The 13,287-nt window shown below is 38.6% G+C and overlaps 1 protein-coding gene across 1 annotated transcript in view; it reads left to right on the forward strand.

Annotated features, from left to right (window-relative positions):
- LOC109534902 overlaps positions 1–13,287 on the forward strand; it is a gene marked incomplete in the record, with an annotated part of 103,979 nt that overhangs the window by 11,752 nt on the left and 78,940 nt on the right. The window contains 1 exon segment of the mRNA XM_048666803.1: positions 1,727–1,788. Coding sequence (XP_048522760.1) covers positions 1,727–1,788 — 62 coding nt within the window.

Below are 13,287 nucleotides of genomic sequence, written 5' to 3' on the forward strand. Positions count from 1 at the left end.
GCTCTCATTTAAAATGTTATAACTTTGAATATAAATCAAGTGTACATTTGAAATTTACCCCACCAGCAGTAGACATGGCAGTGCAAAACCTTAGAAAATCTCAATCTAAACGAGCTGAAACCTGATTTTTGCCAGCCGAGTAAACGCGGGCCTGAAAAAGAACGTTTCCTCACAATTACACGCCTTCGGTTAAAAAACCACAACTTCCAATCAAGACCAAGTAGCACCTTGAAAATTTCCCCATCTATAGAAGACAGTTGAGTTGAGTCTAATAGTTCCGAAAATTTCAATTTAATGGCACAAAAAGCTCAATTTTGATTGACAAAACAAAGCAGGTTTCTTCAAAACAACTCTGTTTACAAATGGCAACATTTGCATGGAGTTGAGCAACCGAGTGTTGCAATCCTTGCAGCCTTAAAAAACCCATGCATTCGGACAACCGAAAAGAGAAAGTGATGGCATCCTTAAATGGATGATTACAATTTCTCCTCGGCCACCTTAAGCTGGCCAATCACTTCCTCCCGATCTAATTGAGGTGCTTGAAGGCCTTAAAATAAGTGAAGAACCCGAACAGGAACTTGAAGCCGAAAACAATAGATGCATTGCAGCTAATTACGTCCCATCCTTCTATTTCTTCTTGGGAAGATGGCAAGCTTCGCCACTAATGACCTACACCGTCATCAAAACAAAAACAAAAGCTGTTTTTTCTCAAAGCCATCAAGGTCCGACTCGGACGCGCTTTAATAGGCCCGGTAATTTAAAAATGAAGCCGAACACGCGCTTAAAAATGATGTTAACACAATATGAGGCCCTTATCTTCATGAGCAGGTAGACATGTCACTTTCTTCTTGCTTGAATTAAGGCGTCTTGTACGTAAAACGCCTTGACGCGATCACATTATCAAGATCGTTAACCCGCCATGCTTTTTCGGCTCATAGACTTTAAAGGGGCCATTTATTTCCTTTATTTTTTCCTCAAACCTACGTACTGAGGAATGTGAACGTTGTTGGGGAGAAGAACTGGATACTGTAAGCGCAACATGCGTTTGAAGACATTTGACGAGGCTCTTCTTAAGCTTCTTAAGACTAGATTAAGCGACGGTTATTGGCCAAAGCGTGCGCTGTTTAACTGCATCTAAAGTGAAATTATTAAGGAGTTGAGCAACAAGGAAGTGTTTACGATGGGGGCATAAATGTTGGAAACCCGCGTGACTGATTATTGAACAAATTCAGCCCGGAACGCTCAGCGTGATGCCTTGATGCAACCTAAACCAGAAAAGTATGCATAAACAAATTGAGCCAGTCGGTAACGAAGAACCCGAAATCGGTCCATTTACATGTTGAACTTAAGCTGTCGACGTCGGCTTTGAAGTGAAGAATGGTGAGTAAATTCGTATCAGAAAAACGGTTAACCGGGCTCCGTTACGGGTTACATAATGGGCCGGCATCCGAAAAACGCTTAAAAAGTCTTGAGAATAAAGCAGCAACGGCCCAAATGTAGGCCAAGCGAACAAAGATGGTAATCTGAGCATTACGCGAGTTCATGAATTCGACTTTACTTCTTCTAGGATTTTTATGCCAGCACCTTGTTGAGCATGTTAAATTCGAACAAATCGGTTATTTCTTTTGTTGGGTGTCTCATCGCACAAGAAGCGAATGAATGAAAAGTGAATACAATTATTTTTAATTGACGACATGCTCTCTGACTCTTGGTTTCTCTGTTTCAGCGAAAATGAAGATAATTCTTCCGCTAGTCGTTTGGACATGGCTGCACTTCATAACAACAACGGTAAGTGATAATTATTTTTGCTTGCAGGTAGGCCAGTGACTTGGCTAATTATTGTCCACGGGATGATCATCAAATATCTATCATTAACCGGGGAAAAAACGAAACACTTTTTGATTGTGCAGGGCCAGCGAAGATACATATTGCGTACAAATCGAGGTGTAATTGCGCGCATAAAAACGGTTTTAATTTACCATAAAACAGAGGAAAAGTGGAGAAAAAGCATAAACACCTAATGATTCAAGGATTTAACTGTTGATAAATCAATAGCAGTGACTTTGGAAGATTGCTTATAGCTCCTACAGACCCGAAGTGTTTTGTTTGTTTAATTAGTGGGGATCTTCGGCATTTTGCATAGAATTAGGTGCTGAGGTGCCCAACCTCCAACAACTTTACGGGGAACTTTTTTGAAATTTGCCCAAATTCTTGTTTTAGCTTTGAGAAACGAGGTGAAGGCAATCAAAAAAGCATTTGGATGCTGCTTAAAACTCCCAAATTTCTGACTAAATGTTCAGTGCGGCAAGTTTTCTGAGCTTTTCGGCATATCCGAAGCCACTTGAATCCAATGGACGATCAGCTGCAAAAAAATCGTTCTAAAGCGAGTGATTTTGTCTATTAAAATCGTATTTTGCACTTGGAATCAGTTGAGAAACTTGAAAGTTATAAGAGTTTCAACGTCGCAAAGGCGATTTCCAAGATAAATGTTATCAATGTTTTCTTTGTGGATTTAATGTCGTTTTTTTTTTGTGGAAAACAGGTTTTTGTATGTACCGATTTTCTGCACAACTGTTAATATCGGGGCAATTTGGAAATTTGGAAATTTTTTGAAAAACACACGATTTTATATAAAAACTGCATGTGGGATAATTGCAATCGGTAGAAAAACTTGGAAGTTATGATGATTTTAAGGTCGAAAAGACGATTTCCCGAACAAAATACTTTGGATTTTAACCTCGACTATTTTATTTTCAAAACGGAACATCAGATTGTTTGCAAAGTGAATTCTCGAATTGAATAAGAAAGTTTGTATTTGCAACAGTTTGGGACGAAATGGGCTCTGAACATTGGCAAGCGTAAAACTTTGAAACTTGCACATACTTGCACTCTTGACCCTGTAACTCGGTTAGTTATCAATATTTTCCAGAAATTCAAAAACTGCTCAAAAGCCCATAGACTTGGCGAAAAAATCTCTTCAGGGCTAAAGTTCATTTTGGTCACGGTTTCAGCGCCAGGAGAGTTTAAATTTTCAAAGATCTCAAGTGCTGGTTGTTTCGGGAAAGACGCTCCTTTGCTACAAGTTTGGCAGAGTACCAACATCTTTTAAACCCCAAAATGTATTTTTAAGAGCAGCTCAGTGGTTGAGAAATAGAATTGCAAAAAAATTTTGCAATTTCTTAAATTTTTCAAAAATGTGGGAATTTTTCAAAATTTTTGAAAATGGCAAAAGTGCAAATTTTTCACTTTTTAGCATTTAGACCAAAACTCCACTTTTCAATAACATCGTCTTCTTGACCAAAATCAAAAACCCAAAAAGCCCGCAACCTCGTTAAATGTGAAGACATTTCAAAAGTTCCAAAACCCCCAAAAAGCCCGAAGAAGCAGCTATAAAAACTATTCCAGCCTCATATTGGATAGCGGCAACAGCAAGGGAGTAAAACGAGTTCGAACTCAGACAACTTTTTGAAAAAAAAAATGATTGAGAAATGTATATTAGTTGGAAAAGTTGACATTTATTAACATTTTGATTTTGAATGGATGATTTTCCAAGCAAAATATTCTCAGTTTAACCCATTTGCGAAGAAAATTCGACCGATTCTCGAAGAGCTGAAGTGTTGATTGACAGAAAAAAACCCATTTAACTTGCGCGATTTGAACAAACTCCTCTCCCTCAATCGGTCCACTCGACTCCGAATTGAACATCATTCTGCTGGGAAAAAAACCCCAATAAATCCACACTCCGCTAGTCGATTTCCTGCAGTTAGAGCCCGAACGCTAATTAGCATAAAGCAATTAAAAGGTACAATCGTTCTGTAAAAAGGTGTGAAATGTGCCATTAGAAACATCGATGCGCGGCATAACATTAAGAAAAGCGATTCATCTCTGCACGGTTTCTCTGTTCTTAGAAGGAATTAATGGGGGAAAAAATGCGGCAAGAACCGGAACAGATAAAGCTAGTTGGAAGCGTTCTTGTTGTTTTTCGTATTTATGGGCAGCATTTCTTAGGGTAAATCAGTGAGTGGGATACGCAACGAATGCTTTTGCCGGATTAGATGCGAAATTGCGGTACTTTCCCGATGCGGAAAAAAAAACAGCCATTTGGTATTTGCATGTGAATTTGAAGCGAAGTTATCACTGAAATGAACAGGAAGTGAGCAGTGATTTTTGAAGGCAATGGCATACAGGGTGTTTAAATTGAGCGGACATAATCCCCGTCTAATTGCGCCCATTATCTAGAAGCTAATGGAGCCGACATTAAATGTTTATGACGCAGACTGGCCAATAAAAAGCAAATTAATTTCTCGTAATTGCACTGCGTTAAAATTTCTTTAATTATAAACAGCTCAGATTTAATGCCCCTCCGCGTATCTTGGGATCGAAACGTGAAAATGCACAATTACCCACCACTGAGCTATTTGCGGTCATAATTTATGTTTTTATATTAGACGTTCTCCTTGATCTTAAGCTTAAAGGGGGCCTGTAAACGGTTTATGATCGGTATAAATTCCCTTCATGACTCTTTCACTTTATGACAGACTAAACTAACATTATTTCAGTTCGTAATCTTGATTATCATCATTAACAGCCGCGATTGGGCCATTTCCTTTATGGGCGCCTATTACCTTTTTACTCCTTTTCGCCAATCCGGTGAGTGTATCAGAAGAGCCACGATTGATGTTCAAGTTCTTCATATTAGCAGTAATAGTCCTTGCTAGAGTATAACTCGCAGCGCCACGAGCTTTATGAGATTATCTTATCATCGAGCGTAAGTGGCTGCTTTCGCAACGCTCGCCAATTTAGCAAAACTGACGTTCAAATGGCCACAACAAAGCGAAAATCCCAGTCAGATATGCAGGAAATACATAACTTAGGCTGGATGTATTGACTTTTTTCCCTCCACTGCGGACGCATTAATTCCATTGAAATGTCCAGTTCCTTTGCAACAAGCACCATACAATTATGCCATCGGGAATAAATGGTCGGGTTCCTTCTTTTCAACTGCCACAAGAGCTTGTGCGAGGTTTTTATCTTCAGTTTATCCAAGGAATTTTTTCCGAAGCAAATAATCTCAGTCTAAGCAACCAAAAGTTTTTTTTGGCTGCAAAAATTCAAAGTTTTCCATGAACAATAGTCACTCTTCAGTCAAAAATTTGACGTAATTTTTCAGTGGAAGCACATGATGTTTTTTTGAATGTCATTTTAAGAAACCTTCTAATTTTCAAAACTGAAAGCGGTGAGCAAATTTCAAGCACGCCACTGGATAGAAGAGGTCAACATGAATGGAAAATGTAGAATCGACCCTTTGCTAAGTTCAACCGTTTGAATTTTCTACGCTTTTTCATTCACTTCTGTTTCGTTGAATCTATCTGGCGCGAAAAACGCAAAAAACCTTTAAAAAATTGACTGTTGCCAAAGAGTTGGAACTTTTCTTTATGGGAAATTGAAGTTTCACCCCCATAAAGACCAGTACACAGCTTTTCTTGTTTCGCCTGTATCTCAAAGAAGGATTTCTTCCCAAAACTAACCTCCCTAAACTAAATAATTTTTTTAGTTTAATTTTTGCTCTGAAAATATTTTCCCAGAAATTTCGGCCGATTTTCACTTCAACTCTCTGAATAGAGCGCAAACAATCATACGCTTTTAAAGAGTTTGACGTCTCAGACAGTGTGGTGACAGCTGGCACCACCGCAAGTCAAGGCCCGATTGCTCTGACGTCACTTGGACACGTCACTGTGAGAGTGAGTGAGAGCCGGAGTGAGATTTTTTTAATTTTTCGTTTATTTGCAAAAAAATAATGCTGGGAAGAAAATATTAAAATATCGGACTACAGAAGGGTGACAAGTAGAGAGAAACTCAATTTGTTTTAAGAAAGGTCTTTTTTTATTTCCCGGAAATTATCTTTACTGAGATGCACAAATCAATACACCTGCAGTGAGTGTGATTTGCAACTGCCTCATCTTTATATAAATTCTGGCAAATACCTATTTAAATTAAAGCTAGAATTTAAAAGAATAAATAAGGATAATACAAATTGAAGCGAAATTACTAGTTCGATTTTTCTACAATTTTTAAATTCCGTAATATGCCATTTCCAATAACCTTTTTACTTTCACTTATCAGTTTTTATTAAACTGTAGCGACCAGGTAAGGCGGGTTGCAGTGCCTGAATAGTGACAAGACTGACGAGTGAAAACACGATTATTATTAATGTTCTGTAGCTAATTGTAATAAATAAGGGAAAAACGTAAAAAACGGACAAAACATTTTTATTTATAATTTTTTTGAAAATGTAATGAAAGCCAGGGATTTTCTAAGTGACCATCTGGGAATATTAATTTTGGATTTTGGAACACTGGATGGAATGTTTTTCTAGACTTTTGGTCAAATTTTCTTAGCTGGCGCTCAAATGAAATATTTTTGCTCATGTTATATTGAATCAAAAAAATTGGCTCTTGAATAAAAGTTTTATGAAAGTTTGAAATTGTATCTTCCATAAAAGCATGCACAAACTGTGCCAGCTTTCTTCCGTAGCTCAACCACAGAATTGTTGCATGCATCGTTCGGAAAAAAAAAAGTTTGGAAAAAATTCCAAAAAAATGAATTTTCGTCTAAAACCTGTTTTAGGTAAAAATGTAAAACATGGTCAATCCCGTCAAAATCACTTCTGTTTCGTCGAATGTGTGTGGCGCAAAAATAAAAAATTTGAAAATGCAAAAAATCTTAGAACAGTTGGCTGTTTTGTTAAAGAGTTTGTAGTTTTATGGAAGAAATGAAGTGGAAATGGAAGAATTTTATGAAGTTTCATCTCCTATAAGAGCCAGTACAAAGTTTTCCTTCTTTCTTCCGTATTTCAACCAAACATATTTTTTTCACAACAAATCAGCCCCATCTGTCATGACCTCGCTGACGTCACGAGGACCATGTCGTGGTGAGAGTGAGTGAGAGCCGGCCTATTGGTGACGTCAGAGCAGTTGGGTCTACACATGCGGTGGTGCCGGTAGTTATAGTTGATCTGGCCGGTCTTGGATAAGTCGAAACGTTGGCTTTTTTGATAAAAGTTTCTTAAAAGTTTGAAGTTTTATCTTCCATAAAGGCCTGCACAAACTGTGCCATCTTTCTCCCGTAGCTCAACCACAGAATTGTTCCGAAACAAATAAACCTAGTCGGTCAGGCGTCGTTCCAAAAAATTTCCAAAAAAACAAGTTTTTGTCCGAAACTATTTTCAAAAATTAGGTAGATTTTCTTCTTCTACTTAAGTCATGATTTTCTCCCAACTGAAGCTTTTTATAAAAACGGTTATTTTTTGTAAAACGTTTCAACTCTCCAAAGGTTTCTGGTGGTTTTCCATTATTCCAACGCAAAAATGCCGAAATCGCAATTAGCTAAAAAAAACATTTTTCTGTAACTGCAAACGATTAACCACTTCCAAGCAGGCCACTGAACACAGTGGGTCAATATTGTTAAAAAAGTTCTATTAACTTTAGCTGGGCTTGCAATTGGTTTTTCGGGCTTCGTTTGCTCCCCGCGCTCGCCACCTCTGAAGATGCAGCTCACTCGTGCTTGCAAAACGTCTGGAAGATTTGCGCGTCCGCTGCTGCCCAAACGCCCGAAAAAACCAGCAGATTCAACTCATTGAACTGCTAATGTAAAACCCATGTTCCACATGGTTGTAATCAACCATTGAGTTAAAAGAACACTTTTGGTTTCACCCATCTGGGTCAGTGTCTGAAGACTTTCCTTTCTGTTGCAATCGCCGATGGGAAAGGTTGAGCTTCCACTCAAGCCTGGACAAATTTCCTGCAGACTTTTGCAGCGCCAATTAACAAAATCGACAACTTTTCCTTTCGCTAAATGTGAAATAATCCGGGCCACTAACCCAAATCGATGCTGCTTTCGTTGGAGTGTTCATGCCATAGTCGTTCAGTTGCCGAAGAATGTCGTGCTGCCTCCATTTGGAGAATTCAATGCTTCTTAATCATGTCCATATCATGTCGCACAGTGGGCGGGGAATATTCAATATGCCATTGTTTGCCGAATGAAAACGAATCTTAACTTGTGCACAAAAGTGAAATTCATGGTCAATTGGGTCAGATCGGTTCCAAGCCGAAGATGCAACAAATTGAGCAAAAATTAATTCAGTTTTTAATGATGATAAACAAGCAAAAAGTACAGGCTTTTAATCATCATTTATCCATGGATTTTTCGCTTTGGAATAGTGCAATAATGCCCATATATTAAGACCGACAGGGCTTTTAGAAAATTGCACCGACTGAGTCGGTTTTAATGACTGGCGTATCAATATGAAAGCATTAAGGGTCATTATAGACAATATCAATTTCTCGTCAGTAATGCTGTTCGATCAGAGCTGAGAAAAGTTCCCGATAAAGATGTTTCATTAGTCCCATTAGATTGCGTGGTTCGAATCGCAGTATTCAGCCGATTTTTGCTCGAACCTTGTCAACCACTGTTAGTTAAGGCGATGGATTGGTCGATGAGCTCATCCGTTGGATTATTTATTAATAAGAATCCTGTTACTAAAACGAAGTTTTTACGGTTTTATGAGTCAGCTTACGCGTAGCTCGTAGAGTAACCAATACTGAGCGACTAATTGATATTCTTCTAAGGCCGCTGATGCATGGGTTCGCACTCAACATGTGAATTTTAACGAATTTTCCATTCATATTCAAATGCGCCTGGTGCCGTGCAAAATTCGTTAATCTTTGCTGGAATTAAGCCCGAAGCCAATTTCATGCACACAAACCTCACAAAATCACGTAGCTCAAATCGCATTCAAATCTACGGAAGATCGCACCACGTAAATTGTATAACGACCCAGAGATTCGGTCAACAAACTTTCTGCTTTGTGACATTCTTCAAAGCCATTACTGTTAGTGGAGGTTGCGAGACACCGACGATTTTTTAAAATCTGGTTTAACTCCAACGACTGTTAAGGACCACGATAAATTCATTTTAATTAGCAATAATATGGGGAAGCTGTGGCGCTTTTGAGAGTAACGGAAGCCTCGAAGGTGTTGTAAATAAACTGAAACTGTTCTGATCCAATGTAGGAGCATGTTAACATCAAGTAATCCCAGCAGTAATTTATGTTTTCCTAGCAAAAACATAACATGGACATTTAACAGCTCGGCATTTTTATCGGAAACCGAATCTGCTTCATGCCAGCATAATTTCGTGTACAGTTAGTTGGTGTTCGAGCCTCTTAAGTCACTAAGTGTGGTGGCTTTTTTGCATATAAGCCAGAATGCTCTCATTATGCGCGCTACACCTGTATGCGGAAGCGTGCGATTTGCGAATTATTACAAACATCTTATTTCAGGCTGACAGACTTCTAATAACTATTTTCCATCATAATAGTTTGTGCATAAAATGCACGGGTTCTCCTCCATTACATTTGGAACTAATGGCCGCCATTCACTGTCCTTACCATATCCTGCGTTAAATTGCACATAAATTCACCGGTTTATCTAATATCCGATCGAAAAGCTGCCTCTTGATACAATACATAAATGGTACCCATTAGAGGCTCTAATTGGCGCTGATCAGGGCGCCCTTTTGCAGCGAAAAAATCTAGCATCTAGTCAGAGTGATATAAAATGTATACAATTAACTTGGCCGCAATTTAATCAGCAGGCACTGGATGTTTCTATGTAAATATTCATTTATTCTTCAGTTAATTTTCAATTACCAGGTTGGCTTTGCAGCAAATAATACCCTGGCATCAATCAATTGGATGGCTCGATCTGGTAGAGCTCTATGCACATGAATATACCGCAATGATGCAAATAACTGCATGGGAATATTGCAATTTTCATTTTTTTCTGTCATTCTTCACAGGTGCTTGATTAGTTAAGGAAATTTCCCATCTGTTATCACCAAGTGTTGTTTCAAAAAATAGAGCGCTGTTTTTCCAGGGATTTTCTGGTCGTTGAAGTTGCAAATCTATGTTTGTTCTGCCATTTGCTTCGGCTAAATGTTTGTCTTGCGCTGCAAAATTTTAATCGCGCTTTTCTTGGCTTTGCACTTTTAAAGCCGCAAGTTTTTTTTGGGTTTTCCGGGGATTTTCTGGACTTTCACAGCGCAAAGCTTCGATTTTTCTGTCTTCGTAAAAGTGAAAGAGGGCGTTGGCGTTTCCGAAATCTTCTGCTCTAAAAAACCTGCAAAATTTTGACCCTTTTCCACTAACAGAATGGACAGAAAGGTTTCAGTCATCAAAAACTGAGGGGCAAAATTTTAACCCCGGTTCACTTTGCTTCGGCTTTTTAAAATTATTATTTGCAAAACTTTGACTATTGAGACTTCTGCCTGAACTAAGGGTTTCTGTCTTCAACAATGGGTTGCAAAACTTCAACCGCGCCTCACCTTGCTTTGGATTTTTTAAAAGTGCGTTCGCTTTTCCAGAAATTTTCTGCATTTTGAAGTTTCAAAACTTTAACCATTGGGACTTCTGCTGCAACTAAAGTTTTCTGTCGTCAAAACATGGACGCAAAATGTCAACCACACTTTACTTTGCCGCGAATTTCCAAAAAGCGCGTTTGATTTTCCGTAGAGATTCTGCTTTTCGAACTTGCAAATCTTCGACTATTGGTGCTTCTGCTTCAAGTAAGGGTTTCTATCTTCACAAAATGGGATGCAGATTAAACCGCGCTTCACTTTGTGTGGAATTTTAAAAAACGAGTTTTAATTTCCGGGGATTTTCTGCGTTTTGAAGTTGGAAAACTTTGACTATTGGGACTTCTGCCGCAACTAAGGGTTTCTGTCTTCAACAATGGGACGTAAAACTTCAACCGCGCCTCACCTTGCTTTGGATTTTTAAAAAGTGCGTTTGCTTTTCCGGAAAATTTCCGCATTTTAAAGTTTTAAAACTTTAACCATTGGGACTTCTGCTGCAACTAAAGTTTTCTGTCTTCARAACATGGACGCAAAATTCCAACCACGCTTTACTTTGCCTCGAACTTCCAAAAAGCGCGTTTGCTTTTCCGTAGAGATTCTGCTTTCTGAACTTGCAAAACTTCGACTATTGGGACTTCTGCTTCAACTAGGGGTTTCTGTCTTCACAAAATGGGATGCAAATTAAACCGCGCTTCACTTTGTGTGGAATTTTAAAAAACGAGTTTTCTTTTCAGGAGATTTTTTGCGTTTTGAAGTTTGAAAACTTTGGCTATTGGAACTTCTGCTTCAATTAAAGTTTTCTGTCTTCAAAAAATGGACGCAAAATTTCAATTAGGCTTTACTTTGCCTCGAACTTCCAAAAAGCGCGTTTGCTTTTCCATAGAGATTCGGCTTTTCGAACTTGAAAAACTTCGATTATTGGGATTTCTGCTTCAACTAAGGGTTTCTTGGAATTTTTGAAAATTACCCCACGTTAATTTTTTGGTTCTTCCCACTTTACCATTAAGCTCACCGTTTGCCAAAAAACAGCAAAAAAGGGCCTGATTCCAAGAAAACTTTCCTTCACAGAAAATCGGCAACTGGTTCTAGGAGATTTTATCTTCGCACGCCCAGTTCTGCAAGCGTCTTTTCATAAATCTACTTCTGTTCAAATTAGCTTGGGAAGTTCACTATAATTCTGTTAGTAATGCGAAATGAGCCAGCAGCTGATTGCAGGATTCCGTCCAATTTAAGTAATCATCGATTTCTGTTAGGTTGCAAACTTGTTATGCTTTGGCGTCTGCAGAAACAATGCTGGTGAGTTTGACGATTGGCAAGACTTTTCGTGATCGATAGCGTACAGTTCGCTAAAGTTCAAGGAGATGGATGGCGGCATATCATTTTTTCATCCTTCATGGGCAATTCATGCTTCAATTAAGTGTATTCGCTTAATTTTATATCATTTGGAAAATCAGTGGGCATTTCTTTAATATCATGCGTTTATGCGGTTGCGGTGGCGCAAGTTGGTGAGAACATCAGCAGTGCTGTGCAGCAATTACATATCTTACATGTCCAGCATTTATAATGTTAATGATCATAATTCCGCCAGCAGTATCTTAAACTGATGGGTATTAGAGCGAGATTAATTACGGATATGATGTGGATGGATGCATGGTATTTTCCACGTGAACACCATCAGCCAAAGTGAGTCTTTCAAACGCTCCAAAAACTTCAAAATTTTGGCTAAATCCTCTCCTAGTCTCATTGGGAACAAACGTCTTCATTACGTATGAATTCACGTGAACAAATGATTACGTGTTAGGCCGGCAAAGTGCCCATTAAAATCTAATGATGATTGGCTTTTACTTTTCAAAGTGATTCGTTAAGTAAAGTGCATTATTGAAATATCCATTCCGTGCCGATGGTTATTGCTGTTAAACCGATTATTCATATTAAACGCTTACATAAGATTTGTTGTTATAATTAAACTAATTATTGGTCAATGGATGCATGCAAGCGTGTTTGTTTATAGATATAAATATGGGGAGTAGAAAAAGTGGGCTTTTTGCCCCATTTTACATGCCATTTAGTATCGATTTATTGGGTAGTTAACACGTTGTAAAGCGCCTTTCACCTGCTAACGTTAAGGTATTTCCTTTAATAAGAACGTCCGGCATTAGCTGACTCCTCTTAGCTGATGCCGGAGACTCACGTACTCAAACTTCCTGTTTCTTCGCCATTGTGTTGCGGTGTCAATGACGCCTCGCCTGTTCAACAGGCATTAAATAAATTGTTCGAATCGGATATACTTGCTAATGGGCCGCCAGGTTATGTTTAATTAACAGTAGATCTAGCAAAACCCACTAACTAATGGAAAAAATTGTGTTGTCGCTTTGTTTACCGATGACGATCAACGAAAATACGTACGCTAACGGCTTTTCCTCTTGCTGTACCGTACGTACTCGAAATCGCACGTTTTTCTATTGATTTATCAATGTCCAGCTGTCGCAAGCCGTAGATGGAAAATCGGAAAAGATGTCTATGCGTCTCGCACTTGTCCAGTTCTGCTATGGTTTGCAGATTATGCATGTGCTCTCTGAACTGCATAAACACATCAAGGCATTAAGTGAAAAACACTCGAAGAACCGGTATAACGTGTTCTGTTTTTCTTCGTAATTGCCTGCAAACATCTGATTCATAATTAATATTCTATCGGGCAGCTGAGGCCTAGCTTTCCATGGAGAAGACACAGTCTTTTTGAGGACTTATACAAAATGTAGTGGACATTGGACACTCTCAGATTAACCAGCAGAAGATGGTTTGGTTCTCCAAATGCCTCTAGTTGAGCTGGAAATGTTGACTTCAATTTCAACATTCAATTTAAAAGATTTTTTT

This window comes from Dendroctonus ponderosae, unplaced genomic scaffold, assembly GCF_020466585.1.
Source record: "Dendroctonus ponderosae isolate FM_Combo_2020 unplaced genomic scaffold, Dpon_F_20191213v2 Dpon_F_20191213_5, whole genome shotgun sequence".
Taxonomy (NCBI): Eukaryota; Metazoa; Arthropoda; class Insecta; order Coleoptera; family Curculionidae; genus Dendroctonus; species Dendroctonus ponderosae.